At 34.9% G+C, this 21,286-nt stretch overlaps 5 protein-coding genes across 9 annotated transcripts; 3 read left to right on the plus strand and 2 right to left on the minus strand.

The window, feature by feature from the left end:
* Positions 1 to 491: 491 nt before the first annotated feature.
* On the plus strand, positions 492 to 3,675 carry LOC100116460 (dolichyl-diphosphooligosaccharide--protein glycosyltransferase subunit 1). Its single transcript, XM_016990088.3, has 3 exons — positions 492 to 1,440; positions 1,522 to 2,346; positions 2,553 to 3,675. The coding sequence occupies exons 1-3, from the start codon at positions 681 to 683 to the stop codon at positions 2,780 to 2,782; spliced, it is 1,815 nt and encodes a 604-aa protein (XP_016845577.1). The 5' UTR covers positions 492 to 680; the 3' UTR covers positions 2,783 to 3,675.
* LOC100678336 (telomerase reverse transcriptase) lies at positions 2,774 to 10,890 on the minus strand. Of its 5 annotated transcripts, none has more exons than XR_004344500.1 (9): positions 7,233 to 7,337; positions 5,813 to 6,404; positions 5,405 to 5,712; positions 4,919 to 5,115; positions 4,633 to 4,823; positions 4,363 to 4,556; positions 4,015 to 4,243; positions 3,692 to 3,930; positions 2,774 to 3,495 (listed from the first exon to the last, which is right to left on the minus strand). XR_004344500.1 is itself a non-coding variant. In XM_031921301.1 (9 exons), exons 2-9 carry the CDS (start codon positions 6,344 to 6,346, stop codon positions 3,284 to 3,286), a joined length of 2,100 nt encoding a protein of 699 aa, XP_031777161.1. In that variant the 5' UTR covers positions 6,347 to 6,404; positions 10,835 to 10,890; the 3' UTR covers positions 2,774 to 3,283. The 5 variants fall into 5 exon arrangements, 4 of the variants coding, with proteins under 4 accessions (XP_031777161.1, XP_031777159.1, XP_031777160.1 ...); XM_031921301.1 differs by lacking the exon at positions 7,233 to 7,337 and adding an exon at positions 10,835 to 10,890 and having other exon boundaries at positions 4,019 to 4,243; XM_031921299.2 differs by lacking the exon at positions 7,233 to 7,337 and adding an exon at positions 9,918 to 10,313 and having other exon boundaries at positions 4,019 to 4,243.
* On the plus strand, positions 7,343 to 9,520 carry LOC116415835 (THAP domain-containing protein 11). The gene is made up of 4 exons (XM_031921304.2): positions 7,343 to 7,426; positions 8,078 to 8,566; positions 8,799 to 9,088; positions 9,163 to 9,520. The coding sequence occupies exons 2-4, from the start codon at positions 8,529 to 8,531 to the stop codon at positions 9,168 to 9,170; spliced, it is 336 nt and encodes a 111-aa protein (XP_031777164.1). The 5' UTR covers positions 7,343 to 7,426; positions 8,078 to 8,528; the 3' UTR covers positions 9,171 to 9,520.
* On the plus strand, positions 10,554 to 13,078 carry LOC100116533 (putative deoxyribonuclease TATDN1). The gene is made up of 5 exons (XM_031921303.2): positions 10,554 to 10,814; positions 11,048 to 11,227; positions 11,317 to 11,710; positions 11,839 to 12,042; positions 12,118 to 13,078. Exons 1-5 carry the CDS (start codon positions 10,769 to 10,771, stop codon positions 12,221 to 12,223), a joined length of 930 nt encoding a protein of 309 aa, XP_031777163.1. The 5' UTR covers positions 10,554 to 10,768; the 3' UTR covers positions 12,224 to 13,078.
* LOC100116565 (transmembrane protein 214) lies at positions 12,218 to 20,976 on the minus strand. Its single transcript, XM_001600974.6, has 9 exons — positions 20,667 to 20,976; positions 19,860 to 20,059; positions 19,100 to 19,783; positions 18,807 to 19,017; positions 18,575 to 18,720; positions 14,735 to 14,867; positions 14,390 to 14,655; positions 13,427 to 13,578; positions 12,218 to 13,211 (listed from the first exon to the last, which is right to left on the minus strand). The coding sequence occupies exons 1-9, from the start codon at positions 20,797 to 20,799 to the stop codon at positions 13,085 to 13,087; spliced, it is 2,052 nt and encodes a 683-aa protein (XP_001601024.2). The 5' UTR covers positions 20,800 to 20,976; the 3' UTR covers positions 12,218 to 13,084.
* Between the last annotated feature and the right edge of the window lie 310 nt (positions 20,977 to 21,286).

Consider the following 21,286-nt stretch of genomic DNA (forward strand, 5'->3'; position numbering starts at 1 on the left):
TTGTTATAGATAGGTATTATACTTGTAAGTTGTAACAATAAGTACTTATGATCTACTGGTATGCTTATATATTTATTATATATCTATAGTTATTTATTCCGATACGCAAAATAGTTATAATCGTAATGGTATATTATTCGTTTTTTTAAAAGGCACATTATTTTATTGCTGAAATGCGTTAAGAGAAATATTCATAAATTACGTTGGTCTTTATGTATATCCTTTATTGCTTTTTGAACGAAACGGAATATCCCAACGCAAAAAGGAACAAAAAGCTGTACAAATACTGCAAGAATAGCGAAAATAAGAAATTTATCAACAGTTTACTCGGAAAGTGAAAAATAAAAGCTTCATCAATTTAGGCAAAATTTAGGCCGATAATTTTCAGGCCGAATTTCGCGGCAGGCGGTCGACAGTCGCAACAATCAACGAAAATAACTAGAATATCACTCTGTCCACCTGGAAGTCCTAGGAGTTTTCGTGCGCAGTCTGACAACGCCGGTGCGGGCCACGTCCGTCGCGCCACGTCTCTGCTCTGCTGCTACAGTGGTTGCGCTGCAGGCAAAAAACGCCGCGCGGTCTCTGTCGATGCCGACTGACTCGCTCTCTATACTCATCCCAGAAGAAGAAAATTCACCGAAGCTCTTCAGTAAATCATTGCAAGCCGTCGACCGAGAGCCATGAGGACGTTGGCGCCGCTGTTGCTGGTGCTGCTCTGCGCTTGCTTGGCCAGGTGCAGCCTGATCGACCCAAACCTCAACATCAAGAACGCCGACCGCACCATTGATCTGCACTCCCAGATCACCAAAATCACCAATAAGATCGTCCTCGAGAACACCGGCAAGAGCTCAGTTCGCAGTTTCCTCTTCGCCCTCGATGCCAAGCAAAAGGATCAGCTGAGCCACATATCCGCACTGCTGCGCGAGCATGGCCGGCCTCAGCTCAAAATTAAGCTAGTGTCTGCTGCCGAGCTCACCAAGGTCCACCCAGACAAGCTCTTCTACTCGGTGGAGCTTAGGGACCCACTGCAGCCTGAGCGCTCTGTCCCTGTCGAAGTTGAGGTGTTGCTCACCCACGAATTGGTGCCTCATCCTAAGGAGATCCTGCAAAAGGAAAAGCAGCTCGTCAAGTACACTGGTAATCTGTACCTCTACACTCCTTACTCTGTGAACAAGCAGACCACAACTGTCATGCTGCCTTCGAGGAATATTGAGAGCTACTCTAAAATCAAGCCTGTGACCCACACCGACTCTACCATCACCTATGGACCCTATGAGAAGAAGAGTCCGTTTTCCTATGAAGAACTCAATGTCCATTTTGAGAACAATAACAAGTTCTTGACTGTCACGAGATTAGAAAGGGCCATTGAAGTTTCCCACTGGGGCAACATCGCCATTGAGGAAACCATTGATCTGCTGCATACTGGAGCTCTGCTCAAAGGTTGGTACTATAAAAATTGAATGTAGGATTGGTTTATCGCTTCAACTTGAATTCTTGATTAATTTAATTTGTTTGCCACAGGTTCATTCTCACGATACGAATACGCAAGAGAATCCAAATCAGGACAACCAAGCATTCAAAGCTTTGATACTGTATTGCCAGCAGCTGCTTCTGACATCTATTACCGGGACGAAATTGGTAATATTTCGACATCTCACACCAGAGTTAAGAAAGATTCAGTCGAAGTAAATCTAAGACCACGATTCCCTTTGTTTGGTGGTTGGAAAACCCGTTACACTATTGGATACAATGTTCCAAGTTATGAATACCTCTACAACTCTGGTGATGAATATATTTTGAATATGAGACTGATAGACCACATTTATGATGACATGGTTATTGATGAAATGGTTGTCAAGATTATTCTACCTGAAGGATGTCATAGTATCAAATTGGAACTTCCATATGAAGCTTCTCGTTTGCCTGATTCTCTTCACTACACTTACTTGGATACTACTGGCCGTACAGTAATATCCGTTACTAAGAAGAACTTGGTGGAGAATCACATTCAAAACTTCAGACTGAAATACACATTCCCAAAGTTGCTTATGTTACAAGAGCCTCTTTTGGTTGCTGTGGCACTTTACCTTCTGTTCCTACTTGTAATAGTTTATGTACGATTAGATTTTTCTATTGATAAAGATGAAGCATCAGAAAGCAAGCTGCGTGTTGCTGGGCAATGTGAAAAAATCTTGGCTGCACAAGATCGCAGAGTTACATCTTACAATGAATTAGATGATCAACTAAATTACTTAAAAACAAACAAGGATGTTAATGCTTACTTATCTGTAGTCAAAGGGATCACTCAAGAGTACAAGAATGCAACAGCAGCAATTGCAGAATTAGGTAAGAGCTTTTGGATAATTACTTACTGAACTTAAGATTAACAAATAAAATTATTGAAGTACTTTGCATTGTTTTTATAAGACAGGATTTTAAATTGCATAATTGTTGTTTCTTGAAACAATAATTTGGTTACTTCTAAAATAAAGTTAAGTAAATTATATTATTTCCCAATTGTGTAATTAGATTTTTATCTTTTATCTGTGCAGCTCAAAAACTGAAAGGGGAATCCGGTGATGTTTATGATCGAGTACAAGAACTTCAAAAACATGATAGAAATCTTAAAGATCTTTACAATCAACAACAGTCAATGTATGTTGACAAGTTAGTGCCTGGAAAAATTGGTAGACAACAGTTTGTTGAAGCTGAATCAGCTATTGCTAAAAAGAAAGAAGAATGCGTGGAGCGAATAAATAACATAGTCAAGTCATTACAATAAAAGGACTTTTATATTTAATGTCTTACTCAAAAAGACGTGATAAAAGTTAACATAGAACTGTTTTTAAATTGAAAAAAACTCACGTTTGAAGTCATGTTTTCAGCGATAAGTCACATTGTTACATTTCATTTGAGTGCTAGCATTTATGTGTTATGAGCTTTATAAGATATTCTTATAACTTTGTAATAAAAACAATTATAAAATAAGAATTTGTGTATGTGAAGTTGAAAGTTTATATAATTACATAATGCTTTTTTAATTCATAGATATAAAAAAAAAACAATTTTTCGGACATTTTTTATTTTTATCATAAAATTGTTCATTAATTACTATTTAAAAATAAAAAATAATAGAGAAATCTATTAAAATACAAAGGCATTTGGCAGATTATCACAAAATTTGATGTACTAAATCTCCAAATAAATTGAAAACAGTACATTCTTGTGTACATTATTGTAATTAAAATTACAATAAGCAAACAATATAGGCAATCTAACATTATTACATATGTCTGGCCCTTTTGGAAACTAATGACGATCTTTTTACGAATTTTCGAATTTTACGCTTCTTGTGCACATTGTTTTTTCTCGTCAATTTTCTAAACGTCTTGATGAGGTTTGGAAAAAGATCACTTTTTTTAATAAAAGTTGCGTAATATGCCTTCCAAAAAATATGTCGAATTTCTTTGCTGTATTCCAACTGTTCAGTTTTAGCTATAAAAAAATTTGAATATTTTACAAATGTATCATTGTATAGTTAAAGTTTACATCAGTGTACATGGGCTTGAAAAATGCCTGAAAGTGATAAGTTCACGTCGTCATGACATCACAGACCGTAATGTCGTATTTAAAGGCTAGCTACTATAATAAAAATTAAATTTAGTTATTTAAAAACTAAAAAATTGCTTACTCCAGTTGGTGATTTTCTTGATTTTCTTCATAATTTTATTATTGGTCTCAGCAATGGCATCCAAAGTCAAAATAGTAGTATCACTGAGGCTGTTTGCGATTGCAAAGCACCGTTGTGCTTGCAATCTGGCAATTACATTTATGTTACTTAAAATTTTGTTGTTGCTGTTAATATATTTGCTTAAGGCTGGCTCCTTTACTTTTATTGACTCCAGGTTTTTAAGTCTATTCTTTAATTTTCTATGCATGCACACAAATTCAATTTAAATAGTTATTTTGTATATAATTTATATGCAGATATGTATGAGTAACATAGAATTATACGTGCATAATATCTAACGATGCAGAATACGAGATAGAGTGCCGGATAGAGCATTTTACATATGGCTCTGCTTCCAACGTTGTACCGTCAATCGACCAGCCCAAAAATTTGATTGTGTTTTCCAGACTCTCACCAAAAACAGCAACATCTCTGCTAAAGTTGGACACAATTTTTGATTTCTTAAACCAGCAATTGTACTCGGGAATACCCTTTTCTACGCGATTTAAGAATCTAAAACAAAAAATCAATAAACCTTTCATTAGAATTTCATCCAATTAAAAAAAGGTAAATACCAGTACGATATGCGTGTCTTCAGTGACACTCTTGACACTTGCATGTATTTAACTTACTGTTTTGCAAACTCTTCATTCGCTGTGATATATATGATGTCGTCCACATGACTAAATATCCGGCCAGATTTTCGGAAATCAGCGAAGTATTTTCGCTGCATCGATAAATAATAAATATCGCTTAACTTTGACGACAAAATTGAGCCTTGCGTAACACCCTTGCAAACGTTATACAGTTTGTTGTGCATTGCGACCTATGAGAGCGAATGATTTGTTTTGATGAAAAAAAATCTATTTAATTATTATAGATAAATCACAAATATAAATTACCTTCGTATTAAAAATAGTTTTTTCTATCATTGCCAAAATGTTGCGTTTCTGTGCGGTGACTCTTTTTCCACCTTTGCCATTAATAAACTGTGGGAAACCGTATTTGTAGTTTTTACCACCATAGAATGCAGTAAATTCTAATATTTCCGGCAAAAGCTCGAATAACGCTGTCAAAATATCAAACAGTTTATCTACAAATAAATATATTGTCATTGTCATATACATTTTTAGGATTTGAAAGTTTCTCATAATTATATAGCTGGCGTCGATAATACGACTTATTTACTCTGTATAATCGATCCAAATGCATCGCGGATGTCAGTCACCGTAACGTAATATTTTTGCGATGATTCATTTGCTTCGATTGTAACGTCGACGTAAGCATCATTAAATACGCTATCAGGAGTTTTCAAATATTTATCAAACAAAAAATCCAAAACACGTAAAGATTTTCTTAGACTTTTAAGTTCATCAGCAGGATATCTAAAAAGCATATTAAAACGTTTATTATCGCACATTAACATATATGTGCAAATCCTCATAAGAGAATTTAAACTGTCCTGCAAAAAAGTTTGGCAAGCAATCGGCGATGTACGCGCGCATTTTGAAGCATTAAATGGTTTAAAGAACCGAAGAAAATGATCTAGTAGGTTGAAGTGCCCTGCAATTTACACTTTCAGCTTTTAGCATCCAACTCGTTTCCACTCCGTCATGGATTTGCACATACATATCCGTATGAATAAAACGTATTTCTACTTTTATACATACGTACTTTCGTCTAGTGATAGTTCTAAAACCATCAGCTTTTGGCACCATGTACATTCTTGTTTCAATAGAATTAATACTATCTTCTGAACATTCTTCCAGCAGGCCCTTCTTAATCTTTGTTGCTAAATCTCTTTTAATGTCTCTGTTTAATTCTTTGATGAAACAGAAAACTCTCTCTTCTTTAACGTATGTAATAATGAAGTACCTGCATATGAGGAGTACAAAAAATCGAAACATCCACTTCATGAGTTTAGCAACAAAAATCAATTTCAATTCTTGGTCTTCGATGGTGAGCCATAAAATAGATTCAATCTTCGAATTTCAGCAAGAAAATAATGATAAGAAAAAATTAATATGTGCTATTATAATAGATCATGCACATCAATTATTGAAAAATGAGAAACAAAATTACATTGATTTGTTTTACTAAAGGAAGCAAGGAGAACGATTCTGTTTTTGCGGTTTGCATGAATCTAAATAAACTTTTCAAGATCTTTTTCTTGTTTCGATTGTTCCCAATAATTTTAGGAGTCATTACTCGGTGCATAATTGTTGCATAGCTCTCGCGAATTAGTGCAGGATGAGCTTGATTTTTGACGAGAGGTTTCGACTCGCGATAAACGGTTTCACCTTTTGTTCTTTTTCTTCTTTTAAAGAAACTGGAAGCTGAGTCTTTTTGCTTGAATAGATCATTGTAATTCATTGATTTGTGTCTCTTTTGAAACTCATAAAAAATATTATTAACTTCTGAAGTAGGGACTTCGCGCTTTTCTAAGAATTGGAAACGAAGATTAGCTTCATGTCCTACATCCGCGTTTTTAATGCTGGCCAAAATCTGGTCAGAGTTTCCCATTTTTTCAGTGAACAGTAACTGTTTTAAATCACTCAGTGATTGTCTGTATTCAGGTCCGGTTGGAAAAGTTATGGACAAATCCATTGGAACCATTGTAATTTAGTGTTTAAACCAATTCAACACAATCAGCATTTATATAAAAGAGAGTCGCCTGGAATAAAAAAGATGTCATAAATTTGCATATTTTAAAGGATTAGAAATAAAAAACTGTGTATAATAGCGAAAAATGAAGGTGCGCGGCAGCGCCCCGATGGCAAATAAAAGTGTTATACACTGTGACGTCGGTAGCGGGTCGCGACCTATAAATTGAATTTGCTGAATAACCTATTTAAATTTTACGAATTCTGTATAAATATTACTTGATTTTAGTAGTTTAAGCTATACTTTGATACTCCGACTTCAAGATTATCAACTAAGTTTATGCCTAAAAAATATATACATATACATAGATAGCTGTGATATATATATATATATATAAGTAGAAAAGACAAAAATTTGATCTATATTTAACGCTGAAAAAAATCGGCAATTCCACATTTCGTTGAGCATTAAATCGGTATAATTGTTATACCATACATTTTTCGAAGAATAAATTTACGTGGTTTGTCTTTTACGTTGACACAATTTTCAAAATGTTGAATTTTTTTTTTGTATTTGCTATTTGTCTGAGCATGTCATGAATCCAATAAAAAATCGCTTTTAACGATTGGACGAAATAGCATTGTATTTCAAGTATTTTCAGAAAGAGTAGGATTAAATATTTATCAGTTTTTAATCAAATAAGTGCACGTTTTATAAAAAAGCTTGTAAGAAAATTTTCTATTTAAAAATTCTTGGTAACTTAGTAAAAAACAACTGTCGGATATAAAATTTTATAAGCGAGAAACGATTCAGTGCATCATTGAACAGATAAGCATATGAAATAAGTAAAGAGTATTCTCTAATCAGATCAAGTTAACGAGAAGAATTTAAGATTTACTCAAATATATGTCCCATTTACGCTAAGAAATATAATAATCTCAATACATCGTTAAAGCATATTTAAGCATATGGCAATATAACTCTCGGTCGTGACGTCATCAACATGGACACCCAGGCCATGCAGAATACATTGTCAGTATACGGAGTAGAGCAGTATTTTCTAATTTTTTACGTAAAGCAGTGAACTATAGAGTAATAGTTTTTTTGGTGCATTAATATAACATCAGAAAATACGTAGATTAATTTTTTTTTTTGCGTGACAGTATTGTATTTTCTTTAATAATAGAAAAACTCGTTTTGGAGCATAACCTCTCACGATAAACAATGATAGTAACACTTCGAGAAATTTTTTAATTTGTTGAGTGTACAAGCTCAAGTAGAAATTTTATTAAAGGAGAAAGAGTGCTTAATTCTAAGCACATATTGAAATGTGGTAAATTAGAATCGGCAGAGAATTTAAATATACGCGCATACTGTTTACAAATATCCAATTTGAGAGGACCACCTCATGAAATTAGTGGAGTTATTGGAATAAATGGCTCAATTATTAGTTTTAATTGCTCATGTAAAGCAGGGCAAAGTGAAAACGTAACAGGATTTTTTATAGCATTACTAGTGCATCCAGAAACACAACAATATGTTCTACTACTGGTTTTTTTTGTGAAAATTGCATGCCTGCCTCTTTTTGGTTATTACATTCCATGTTGCTTGAATATACAATAATTTTTTATTAATATTTATCAATTTTTACTATTTCTAGCTACAAATACTTAATTGTGGTCTTACCTCTATAACCTATACAATGCTTTGATCATCCTAAATAAAACATATTAACAATTTCAGGGAGGGAAAAGTACCATCATCTTATAGTAAATTATATGCGTTATTACATATATAAAATTTAAGAGCTGTCACGTTATTTTTCTGTCAAAAATTAGTAAAAACTGCTTTGCTTTGTATACTACTAATGTATTTTTCATGGCCTGGGCGTCCATGTTGATGACGTCACGACCGAGAGTTATATTGCCATATCCTAAAGGCTAAACGTATCGGGGACTGCTCCGCCACGCGGATACATTTAGCAAAACATATATACAATTTTGTAGCAGAAGACGTAAAATATTATAAGTTCTGCAGCAAGTGTCAAAATTTTAGTTAGGAAAAATAAAAAATGTAGCGAAAAACGCGGTGCATATCGTAAATGCTGTGTAGTATGGTGCAATAACTCAGAACGCAATAATCGGGATCTCCACTTCTATAGGTTTCCCTTTCAGCCTTATGAAGCTGAAAAAAAATGATATGGCTTTTAGCCGCTCGTCGCGGAAGTGAAACGTAAGTATACTTGTGCAAGGGTTTGTTGATTTTTCAAATCTTGTAGGATTGTCTTTATTTGTAATGAAATATGTAAAGTTTTAGTAGTTTAAATAATTCTTAAACGAAATCACCCTGTAATTATTAGGTTAAGTCTCATTCAACTTTAATAAAATATTAAATGAATATCTAAACTTTGAAATGATTGCTTGGAGCGTTGGCAAATTATTATTTATTTTATACTTATTTATAGAAATCCGGATGAGGACTGGAGACCAACAGAGAGTTCTAGAGTTTGTAGTGCACATTTTGAAGGAGGGAAAAAATCAAATGATCCAAGAAAAACTTCGTACAACCCAACGATCTTTCCTAAAATTTATGTAAAGCAAAAAAGTGACCAAGCAAGGTGTAAAAGATTGAATGCTCAAAACCAAGAAGAACCTGAACAAAGTATTACAGATTTTCTAGAAATTTGTACTGACGATATCGATAACACAGCACATGGTCTGACTAATAATATCTTAGTTGACAATACGCAGAATGGTAACTATTATTTAGCAGTGTGATAATCACTTAAAAAAGATTTAAAATAAACAATTCTTAATTTTTTTCTTAAGAAACCTAAGATTTTGTGAACGGTGAATGTGAAGAAATCATCACATTAAAATAATTTGAGATTTAGATTCTAACAACACAGAAAATTGAACATTTTCATTTTCTTTGTTCTACTTGAGTCAATGTACCATTTTGCCTTGAAACCATAAATTACTAAAGAAAGTGGTCAAACAGTACTTTACAGTTTCAGTAAAGACATGTATACATGTTGAGAGGAAGTAATGCAAGATACATCTTTAAAATTTCTTCATTTAAAACTTTTTGATGAGATCAGTGATATTACGCGTATTTAGTATGTATAAGTATTAGCTAACAAAGACGTTATGCATTAAGGAAAAATAAATATTTTATACAACTCTTTTTTTAATTTATTAAATAAATAAAACTAAATCAACCCTAATATACTTTTATATTTTATGAAATATTGTTAGATATTGCAGGTTCTCTTAAGAGTTTGACAAAACAAAAAAGTTACATAGATGCGTTCTACTTAAAAAATCTTTTCTATAATTGCATGTGTATATGTGTAAATGTAAATTACTTTTTATCATCACGATTTTTCTAGTCAAACAAGTCAGGAATGCAAAAAAATCTTTAAAATCGCATGCATATTCATCCAGGTTTTTGACAATATAAGTATAATGTAAAAACTTAAAATCCTTTCAGTGTTAAAAAAAAATTCATATAATCTTGCTGAACACAATTTCCAAGTGTCTTCAAATTATATAAAATATGATAGTATAATAAAATTACATACTCAATCTTCATATATACTTGTATACATTCAAATGTTTTTCATCCAAATCCAATGTGATTTTTGTGTATTGACCTTTTCTTGTTTAAAATACCTATAAGTATATTTGCTGACAAAAAAAACGCAAGGTGAGAACAAAAATCTCGTTGTGAGCAACGCCTGATGCCGATGTCTGCGGCTCACGAAGACACACTGATCACTAATCAAAATCAACTATGGTGACTCTGATCCTTATAGGTATATGTGCAAGTCATAACATGTTGGTCTGTATCAGGTTTGTATGCTGCGGATATTGAAAGCCTTACACATATAATGCTCTAACCCCTGCGTATATGCCCATTTATGTATGAAAATTCGAAATTGAAAGATGGCGCTATAACTGACTCGAACACTCGAGTTACAAATTTTGAGTTTTATGATTTAATTAATTAATAATTTTGTTGCAAAAGTCATCATATATCTCTAACAACACTTTGTTTAAAAAGTGAGGATGAATGTAAATTTTTTTTATAGTCAGGAAAATAAATACCTAATATGAATATTTCACGTTTATTAGCGATTAAAACTATGAATATTTTTCAAAACAGTAACTCCTTAGCGCTTCTATTTGCCCGAGCAGACTCAGCAGACTACCAGTCAAAGATGTCGCGCTGCAGCAAGTGTACGGCAGTTAGCAGCAGCAACTATATGCTGCTCGATGACAGCAGTTTTTCGCGTGCGTGATGGGGGCGGGAATGCATGTACCTTCTATATCGACGAATATCATGGGTCGAGAGACGGACACCTGCTAACCTTTCTGGGACGCCTTGGCGATTGTAGCCCCGAAGACTGCCCAATCGCCACAAATTTTTTTCATGATAACGAGAACGGGGACAATGATCAATTTGCGGAAATTCATAGGTATGCGGAAATTTACGCACCTCTGCCTAATCCTTTTTTCCTTGCACTGTCTAACCGACTCGTTCTAAGCATTCTGGCTTTGTTTGATTTTTCGAGGTTAGGTCTAGGAGAGGGGAAACACTGTTTCGGTCTGGGTATACATATATATCCTATCTATTCTCGTTCTATCGCGCGATCAAAATTCGGATAAAATAATGCTCTTTTACCAGGCTTTATCGTTATTTCTTTTCCAGATATCGGTGCTAACTTAACGGATTCCATGTACCAAGGGATTTACAATGGCTCGCAGAAACACCAGCCGGACCTCGACAAAGTTTTGGAGCGCAGCTGGAATAACAATCTGTCAAAAATCATCATCACTGCTGGCAGTCTTGAGGAGAGTAAAAAAGCCTTAGAAATAGCGAAAACCGATGGTGCGTAACTAGAAAACTATCAATCACTTCTTCAATTTATTGTCTATGTATAGTTAGATACTCCTTGTTCTTTTTGCTCCAAATTATAGACAGATTATTTTCCACGGTGGGCTGTCATCCAACAAGATGCAACGAGTTCGAGGAGTCCGGAGATCCAGAAGCGTATCTGGACTCTCTGTGCGAATTGGCTCTCAATAACAAAAATAAAATCATAGCAATAGGCGAAATGGGTCTTGACTATGACAGACTGCAGTTTTGCTCCAAAGAAACACAAAAGAAGTACTTCGAGATGCAGCTGTCTCTGTGCTCGACTCTCAAACTTCCTATGTTCTTACATTGTCGAAATGCAGCCGAAGATTTTGTACGTATACTCAGGGAACATAAGGATAGGTTAACGGCCGGTGTTGTTCATTCTTTTGATGGTAATACTGAAGATGCCTACAGTATGTTACAATTAGGACTTTACATTGGAATCAATGGATGGTGAGCATTGCATAAAAAATCTTTCAATTAATTTTGCATGCAACAAAAAATATACAAGTCCATGCAAATAACTCAATTTTTTAAATTAATGAATTCCTATCGAGTACTTTGCTTTAACTATTTTTTAGCTCTCTTAAGACTGAAGAAAATCTTTTTGTTGTGACGACAATACCATCAGACAGACTTGTTATAGAAACAGATTGTCCATGGTGTGAAGTTAGGCCAACACATGCCTCAGCCAAAGATGTAGTAACACAGTTTCCTTCAGTAAAGAAGGAAAAGTGGCAACCTGATCGAATGGTTAAAGGACGAAACGAGCCTTGCAATATTGTGTAAGTAATTTAGATTTATTATTAATTAAGCCATATATTTTAACATCTTATATAAATTGAAATCAACAATTTCAGTCAAATATTGGAAATATTAGCAAGTGTAAGAGATGAGGAGGAGGAATATCTTTGTAATCAAATATACAAGAACACGATGAAACTCTTTTTTCCATACGAATTGTAACCTGCATTCACACAATCAACCATGAAGCAGACATCTATTCTGTACAATGAAAAGTGCATCTTATTGTATACAAATGAAACGTGCATTATGAAAAACTGAATTTACACTGAAAGTGATACGGAACACAAAGTATTGACTTCATAGAAGTGCTTTTGCAATTAGAAGATGATTTGTACATCATCATATGCGATAAGTCGTGCCGACGTGAATTGTAAGCCTCAATATACTTGAAGGATCTCTTTCGATGTAATTTCCTGATATATTATTGTTATTTGAGTTTTATTGTCATACATCGGTAATCAACACAATTATTATATTATTATTAATATTATTTTTTATTACCAGTAATAATACGTAATTTAATACCACTCTGTAATTTTTAATTTTCCTATCTTGTTAAGTTATTCATTAAGTTTTAATTTTCTAAAAGCACTGAAATAATTAGAAATATTTTACACGTTTTTATACAAAAAAGAATTATTTATTTTACATTTCTTTCAATCCATTTATATAAAGAAAACATCCATGATAATACAAAAAAAAATTGTCAAAGAGAGTTTCTATCATACATAATTCCTGTAACAGTCATACTAAGATGTCCAAATCGAAAATATTTTGCCATTTTGTATCCACCATCATAAAGTTAGTAGTTCAGTAACTAAAAATTTGTTTGCAGATACTATTGCATTATGTATCGTAGATACAAGATACATTTTTTTTTAATATCACAGGTAAATGGCCGTTGTAGTCATGACCGTCAAAAATATGCAACATAAAACTCCTGTTCTAACAAACAAATGCATAGATGTAAAGGAGTTATGTTGCCATTGGAATTCATAGTTACGATACTCAAGATTCACTTTATTCAACTTTGGAGAGTGTTTGCACTTTTTCATATACCCAATCATACGTCTGGCTAGCAAAAGTATGTGTCGTGTTGATTGCTTGACTGGCATAGCTTTGCAAACTCTCCGGACTCAATTTGCCACTGAAAAAAAATTAAACAATTTGTTTAGTATTACATTTGCAAGTTATAAACTATCGACGTCAATATTTTTTATATAAGGTGTGCTATGTATGTTTTGATGGAAATTTAAAGTGAACTATTTGTAAAAATTATATAAATGAATAAACATATATGTACTGTTCCTAAGTAATAGAATCATTATTCTAAAAGCATCATGTTTGGTTTATAATACTTACACAAAGACGTTTGTTTTCAGCCATCTAGTTGCCTTAACAGAGTTTTCAACAGTTTGCTCTGCGATCCACGCAGAATAAATTTTTACAATTTCTACTCCTTTCAGTGAATTTTTTTGTACAGAGTCCAGTAAACCAGGGACGTAATGTTCAACCTAAAATCATACATTTATGCATATTTAGATTGAAATACATACAAGTTTTGCATTTCTTGAAAGCTGTAAGCTGTCTCAAAACAGTCAATGATTTGCATGAATATTTTAAACTTGGTTTCTTTTAGGTGCTTTTATAAGAGATTTACTCAACTATTCGTAAATTTTATGTCGACATAAAAAATTATAAATTTTTATAGCACTGGATGGCATAAATCCGCATCTATGTCACGCCTATCGATGGCATAAATAGCTTCGCTACGCTCGGGACGCTAACTGCACGGTGCAAAAATGGACTGTTTATCAGGCCACGGATAGGCGTGACAGCGGATTTATGCTAGTCAGTGCTATAAAATAGCGTACGATATTCGTGGCATAAATAGTCCGATACGGCACGGCATTTAGCTCCCTCGCTACGCTCGGGCGCTAATACACGCCGTGCCGTAATGGACTATTATAGCACTGCGTGACCTAAGTCCGCGTTTAAGTCACGGCTATCCGTGACCTAAACAGTCCTTTATTGCACCGTGCTTTAACGTCCTCGCTACGCTCGGACGCTAACCGCACGCAGTATAGGACTGTTTATGTCACGGATAGTTGTGACATAGCGGATTTAGGGCAGGCAGATGCTATAAAATAGTATACGATACTTGTGACTCAAATCTACCCATTATTACACGGCGTGTAAATCTATCTACACGCCGTGTAATAATGGGCCGTTTAAGTCACATGTATCGTAATATACTATTTATGCCACTTGTATTGTAATATACTAATTGAGTTGATATAATCTTATATATATATATATTCTTACCGATGCCTGAATTACTGGTATTTTTGCAACCACATAAGTTGATACATTGTCATACAGCTTTACAGAGGAATTTTTCACAACAAGATAAAAATCTCCAGCTAATTTAACATAAGGCGTAGAAAAGTCAACAACAGCTTTGTAGTATTCCGGTGAAGTGGACTCAAGGTATTCAAGAGCCTTTGCAGAATACAACTTTGTAGAAACCCAAGTTTTCTGTGCAAAATCTGTGATTCCACTTTCTCTCATGAATTTTCCTGTACTTGTTGCTGTTGAGTAAAATTGTTGTGTATAAGTGAACATTCAATATTTTCAGCATCAAAAGTGTTTGATATGAAAAAAGTGTACCTTCGAATGATCCATGTTTGTGGGTGTCATATGCAACGATTGCTCCAATTATAAGTAGCAGGAAGAAGCATCCAGTCTTCCATGGAAAACCTCCCTTGCTGGACTTTTTGGATGACATTTTTTTAATTAGTGCCTGAAACAGAACAGTTATTAATTTAAAGAAGAAAATTAAAACTTTGTAACTTCTTTTACAATCAACCAAGTTTTTGTCAAATCGAAAAAACGTTCTTTGTTTCAAATTCGAGTCGCAGAGTTATTTAACAACTACACGGATTATGGAAATTGGAAAAAAAAACTACTATGACTAGTCATTTTGTCTCTCAGACAGGCATACCCGCCGCATCTATCGCTGCGATAATGAATGCACAGAATAAACGCTAATAATCAGTCGATATTTTTCCGTCAAGCTCCCGAGTGAGTTCGTGACACAACATTTTTTTCATTTGCGATCGCAGAGAAGTTTCGGAGCACGGCGTCACAGCGAAAACGCAAAAAATCAATATTCAACCGACAAAATCAATGGGCGTGAAAAAAAGACGTGTAGAATATGCAGTTTCTACGTCGTTTCTCACTTTCCTTTGACAAGCCTAGTATCAGTCTTACACGAACTTACAATTGCACACTCTGCTGTACACTTGGCAAAAACAAGTTGAAAAATCAAACAAAACCAGTGGAGTAAGTTGCACTGCAATACTCAACAACCGACTCGACGATCCCTTATACGCGTATAGGTATATATTTATATATAGACGCCAACAGAGGAGAGAGAGAGAGAGAGAGAGAGAGAGAGAGAGAGAGAGCAAAGGGCGACGACGCGCGAGTCTGCGCGAAAAATCGATCGCGAAGAGCACAGCACAGCAGCAGACCCGTAACGCAAGTGTAGAGAGAAGAGCCAGTCAAGTATAGTATACGAGGAACAAAAAGAATCCCGTACTTAGATGAATATGTATATAATGGAGATATATATATATATATATATATATATATATATATATATAGACACACACACACACACGATGAGGCAGGCAGCAGCAGCACAGACAGGCGTGATTCACGTGCGCGCCTTCGCGAGCAAGTGACAGCAGCAGGCCAGCAGCAGCGGCGGCGACGCGGCTCGAGCCTCGAGAATGAAACTGACGCCATTGCGGCTTACCAACACACGTCTAACCACTGGACGCACTACGTTAGTACGTTGATGTGATGATGTGTATGCTCAGACTAGACTGGAGCCGCTTTATTATAGCTATATACATAAACCACTGGAGAAAGAATTTTCACTTTTACCTGCTCCTGCGCTGCTGCGTGTGGAAAGGAGAGGTATCGCGGCGAAAGTCTCCTCCGGAGCCGGTTGCGAGCGAGAGATGTATGTACAGAGAAATGCAAAGAACCGAAAAAACGCTCGGGATCAATAGGCCCTTCCTACGTACCCTGTCACGCGGCGCTCCGATCAATAATGAGTGAATTTTGGATTACGACTATTTACACACACGTATACACAGAAGCGTCGGAGCAGCCGGCGAGTCGTTTTTCCGAGAAGCGTGTCTTCGCAGCTCGACCTCGGCAACTTCAATCGACGCGCGCTCCACTGGAATTCGAACACTTCTTGAACTTTTCTGCCTTTTTTACCGGTTCTATATATGCGGTTATGTAAACTGTAACGCAGACTGACGACGATGCGGATATGCGCTCGCGGGATTGATTTCATTCATTCGCTTGCTTCGACGGTCTATATAAGCCTTGTTGTACATACACTTTGTTTCATTTGGTATAGCTCGAAAGATAGATAGGCGATAGAGAAAGAAAAAGAACGATGTGTACAGTGCAGTTAGAAATTAACTCGTCGTCGGCTGTTGATCATTAGCCACTTGCGTGTGCTTTTATGCGAGTGCATACACTCAATGATAGTGAGTTCCTCTCGGTAATTGTCATTGATAAAGTTTAAATACAAGCGAATGACCTTTTACAGCGAGGCGGATAAATAATTTTGAGAAAATGTTTGAACGCGAATTCTTTACAGCAGTGCGCGATAAATCTTATCGTACGTATAAAAATCGGTATTTGCAACAGTTTTAGAACCATATTTTACAATTACGACGAGTGAGCGCTAATATGCATTGTTGAATCGATTCATTTATCGTCGTAGAATTTCTACAGCTGAACAAGTACTTAGACGCAAGCCTGTGTGTAAGCTGCATCAAATGCATTCCAAACTTAAGTAGGCTCAAATTTGCCGTGCGTGCCACTTTCCCTTTTAAACGTTTTTTTCCTATAATAATTTTATGGGAGAAATATTAACGGATTCCTTTCGAGTAATATGCTTGAAACTAATTTGAAATTCGTTTAAGTATAAATCTGTTTTTACATCTAGTATAATACAGCTGTAACCAAAATTTTTATTAATGAATACTTTATTGGTATAACTAAAACACGCTCAAGCCTATACGGCTACTTTTATACGATAAAATACAAACTAAATCTAAATGTTCGCCGTTCATACACGTTTAAATAACTAAAAATAAAATAAAATTAAAAAGCGACGTTGACATTGCTATGCATTATAATTTTGAATAAACTATTGGAGCCTATAAGGTTTCTTTAGCTCTCTCATTTTCGATTATACTGTTTCTTTAAGATTAAATGTCTTATCATCAGTTTTGAAAAATTCTGAAAATTTGAATATTATTATATATTATAAAATTCTCCTGGAGCCACGTGTTCGTGAATGTACTTTGAAAAATCAATCAATAATATATATGCAATTTTTCATAAAATAATCAATAGCCATAATATAATATGATATAATAGCGGAAATAATGGAAATAAAATCGAGAGAATGTACACAATAACATTAAAAAAAAGGATAAGATGCTTATATATAGGAGACATCTTTTTATATAAACAGGTCACAATACTGCATCGTCGCGTTAACCGATAACGATGAAAAATAATGCGATAAAAATAATAAATATATATGCTGCAGCGCATATCCAGATATTTGCGTTAAACATAAATATCTCTTTTTAAAATCATTCATCATTTCGCAATTTTCCAATAGAAAATAATTTCGCGTAGGTTTCAAAGTAGACAGCATAGAAAAGCATATTGAGCTTTTACATTGTAGCTTCGACCTTTTACTCATATCTGTGGTATTATAATATATACATGCAGTGGCTGATAATATAAGCCAACTAATAAAGTTCTACTCTTTTACCGTTCAATCGATCGCCGCAAGTTTGTGCTTGCGACTATTTTACATACAGTTCTGTAAAGTGGTAACATATTTTTAATATTGGACTTTTTCAAAGAATATTTCTTGTTGGGTCATATCCCTTAGGAAATACCGACAAATGAGAATTTCAAACTGATTCGATAAAAAAAATTCTTGTACATTGTGTACAATGCGGTAAATTATCATACAATAAACTGACGGAATAAAAACGCGTAAAACTCGTCGGGTGACTATGTCTCTCTATATCTCTTTAGAAACAAAAAAGAAAAGTTTTCACTCGTATGTAAATACGAGCGCGAACGGCACGCGTGGGTATGTAACTGCCCGAAGTGGGCGCCTATACGTGCGCGAACACTTAGGCCTATATGTGTAGGTATACGCATGTCTGTCTGTCTATACACGAGCTTTTAAAGGCCGATTATTTTAGTAGGTAAATGGCCAGGAGAAAGTTGACGCTAAACGCTGATCTCGATTTTCAGAATTGAAAAGATTCTTGGTCTAGTTTTCTTTCGAATATATCGAGGCATTCATGCAAAATCAGTTAGCTATCAATTTTTTTGACAGTGGCTTAATAGATCTTTTGATATTGATCAGAATGTAATTAAATTTACCTCAGATGTGTTACTGCAGGAATAAAGATATTTGTCATCTTTGCCCTTGCCCTTCTTTGACTTTTCTTGTGATAATTGAAAAGCAGAGAGAACGTCCGTTAAAAGCTTAGAATTAATGGATGGTTTTAGTGAGTCCCAATTGGAATCTGTCGAAACATTAAAAGTAGGTTATATGCAATCATGTAATAGAAATTAAAACAATAACGCAAAATACAAAACAATATAAATTTACCAATATGTGTCAAAAGTATGCTAGATATATATAAATTCTTCATATAAAGCGATTTCCACACAGCAAAACAGCGGTCATCAGCGTTAAGACAGCCTGTGAGTGCGCTCACGACTTCATTCTTATAATTTTCAGGCGTTTTCGAGGTCACTTTGGGAAGTAAAGTTTCAAAAAACTTTCGGTAATTCATACTCTTATTTTGAAACAGTATAGTCTGAAAAAATCAATAAATACTTTAGTGCTCATTTGGTTAGTTACTTACATCAAGTCTCGCTATTATTTAAAATTTTACAAACCCTTAATTTTTGTAAATGTGGAATCCCTTCATCGATTACCGACTGGGAAATGTTTAATTTTCCGGAGAAAAAGTCTTCAAAAATACTTAGGTATAGATCAGACTGCAGAGTTTCTTCATCGCTGTGCCATTTGAGTAAATCACTCAGTATTTTCATGACGTAACTAGCATAGCTCTTTGCTTCCAGCATTGGAGCCAAAACTTCATGCCAAACCTTCAAGCCAACAGCCAAATTTTCTCTTCCACCTTGGTTAAAGGACCACAATAGAGATAAGCCAACAGGCTTTCTGTTCTGATAAGAGTTTCTCATACTAGTAAGCTTGGCTATACTACTAGAGCTAAGTTTCGGATCATGCTTAGCCATCAGCTGTACAAATATTTTATATCCCACAACAGGTACAGCTTTTGACATCTCCATTGCCATGGCTGTGAGTATAAATTCGTAGAAAAGGCGAGTATTTGTAGCACCAGCACTGTCAATTGCTTTTTCCAAAACAACCCGCAAACTCTTTGGTACAACATTCAGAGGATAACCATCGGGTCTATTAGAAAAAATAGGATCATCCTTTTCTACAGGTATTTTTGAGTTTAGAAAAGCTACAAGAGTTTTTAGCCACACCAGAGGTGCATCTGGGAAATGGGCTTGATTAGTTGCTAACAAATTTTGTACTTCTGCTACATTAATCTGCAAAAAAAGTCATTCATGAGAAGAGACAACAAAATTTTACATTTAAAATAATTCAAACAATCTAAGTTGCTACCGAATTGAGAGCTTCTTCAATTGACTTTGGTAGTTTTTCTTTAGGTGGTTCATCTTTTTTCTTCTCAGCTTGTTGCTGCTTCTGCTGCTTTTTCTTTTCTTCATTTTCCTTGGTTTTGTTTTCCTTCTCCTTCACAGGCTTTTTGTTCTCCTTATTACCATCTAAGTTGTCATATAAAGTCTTAACTTGATCTAAAGGTACTGTAACATATAAATATATTTGATAAGTATAAACTAGTTAATTTGGCTATAGTATATCTAATCATTGAATTACAAAAGAATGTTCATGCCAAAGGAACATTTAACTGCAGCAGCTTTGAGATAAGTCAGATTAGAAAGTTGCACACTTCACAAAATCCAATCATGAATTTGTTACATTTGATCTATCTAGAAACTATAAAATCTTTACAATATGCTGTGGACAGCTGGATTACATCTACATCTTTCTCATCACATTAACGAAATTGTGAATTATCAAAAAACATTGTATAACTTCTCTGCAATATTGATACTTGGGATGCTCTCATTGACTGCAATGAAAACTGACTTACAGTAATCATAAACCCAACAATAATAATACAGGTGGCTGCGAATTGTTACATTGGGTTTAGATTCGTGTTAGCGCGTTTGTTTCAACGACAATATGCAAATTGGAACAACGCGACGGCAATGTCGAACAAAAACTTGTGCGACCACTGTCTGCTGATTTCATGACATAAAAACATTTGAAAAATCGGCGAAGACACCGGTCAAAGGTCCTTTAACGTATGTCAATGCCAAAAATTAATTTTAACGCGAAATAACTTACGAAAATCCTCGACTTTAGGCGCATTCTCGATAAATTTCTTCTTCTCAGCCTTGCTGAGCTTGCCGTTCTTCGCTGATGCAGCGGTCTTGTCCTTCTTGTTCTTGGTGACGACTTCCCAGCCTCCGGAATACATGGCGAAAGGCAGTCTCTATTTGCAAAAGCCGAGGAAAAAGGAACGCAACCTTCGAGGGTTTGTATTTCAATTAAAAATTAAAGAAAATATTGGAGCGCGACCCGTATAGGTACAGGTTATGCGGACGCTCACAGCTGAGTGCGCTATCCACCCGAAGTTTACGTGGCGAATCGTCTGGTTACTTTTTCGAAGCGAAAGCGACGAAAGATTGTGCCACGTGTAGGTCACGAATTCCCTAGGATTTAGAAGAATACAATTTTTTGTTCGAGTATATGTCTTGCGGCTTTGCTTGCAACAGTTCGGCTTTGAGGAAACAATATTTAAGTTGCTTTCAACATATTCGCTACGTTTAAAACGCCCATAGTGTACGGCAGAATGTGCGATATATAGATAGTGATTATCATTTTTTGAGGTTAGTCATACTTGTCGCGTCAAAAATTTGAAAATTCAAAACTGTGAAATATCAAATGATACAAATAACATTGAT

Source organism: Nasonia vitripennis, chromosome 1 (genome assembly GCF_009193385.2).
Source record: "Nasonia vitripennis strain AsymCx chromosome 1, Nvit_psr_1.1, whole genome shotgun sequence".
Lineage (NCBI taxonomy): Eukaryota > Metazoa > Arthropoda > Insecta > Hymenoptera > Pteromalidae > Nasonia > Nasonia vitripennis.

Coding starts and splice junctions, on each gene's coding strand:
- LOC100116565 (XM_001600974.6), bottom strand. CDS start 20,799: ATGTATTCCGGAGGCTGGGAAGTCGTCACCAAGAACAAGAAGGACAAG. Junction 19,784..19,859: donor TTGAAGAAGCTCTCAATTCG/GTAGCAACTTAG, acceptor CTTTTTTTGCAG/ATTAATGTAGCAGAAGTACA. Junction 14,868..18,574: donor CCTGCAGTAACACATCTGAG/GTAAATTTAATT, acceptor GTTCTGTTTCAG/GCACTAATTAAAAAAATGTC.
- LOC100116460 (XM_016990088.3), top strand. CDS start 681: ATGAGGACGTTGGCGCCGCTGTTGCTGGTGCTGCTCTGCGCTTGCTTG. Junction 1,441..1,521: donor TACTGGAGCTCTGCTCAAAG/GTTGGTACTATA, acceptor TGTTTGCCACAG/GTTCATTCTCACGATACGAA. Junction 2,347..2,552: donor AGCAGCAATTGCAGAATTAG/GTAAGAGCTTTT, acceptor TTATCTGTGCAG/CTCAAAAACTGAAAGGGGAA.
- LOC116415835 (XM_031921304.2), top strand. CDS start 8,529: ATGATATGGCTTTTAGCCGCTCGTCGCGGAAGTGAAAC. Junction 8,567..8,798: donor GCTCGTCGCGGAAGTGAAAC/GTAAGTATACTT, acceptor ACTTATTTATAG/AAATCCGGATGAGGACTGGA.
- LOC100116533 (XM_031921303.2), top strand. CDS start 10,769: ATGATAACGAGAACGGGGACAATGATCAATTTGCGGAAATTCATAG. Junction 10,815..11,047: donor CAATTTGCGGAAATTCATAG/GTATGCGGAAAT, acceptor TTTCTTTTCCAG/ATATCGGTGCTAACTTAACG. Junction 12,043..12,117: donor AACGAGCCTTGCAATATTGT/GTAAGTAATTTA, acceptor CAACAATTTCAG/TCAAATATTGGAAATATTAG.
- LOC100678336 (XM_031921301.1), bottom strand. CDS start 6,346: ATGGTTCCAATGGATTTGTCCATAACTTTTCCAACCGGACCTGAATAC. Junction 5,116..5,404: donor AGAACTATCACTAGACGAAA/GTACGTATGTAT, acceptor TATGCTTTTTAG/ATATCCTGCTGATGAACTTA. Junction 4,557..4,632: donor AAACTATTTTTAATACGAAG/GTAATTTATATT, acceptor TCGCTCTCATAG/GTCGCAATGCACAACAAACT.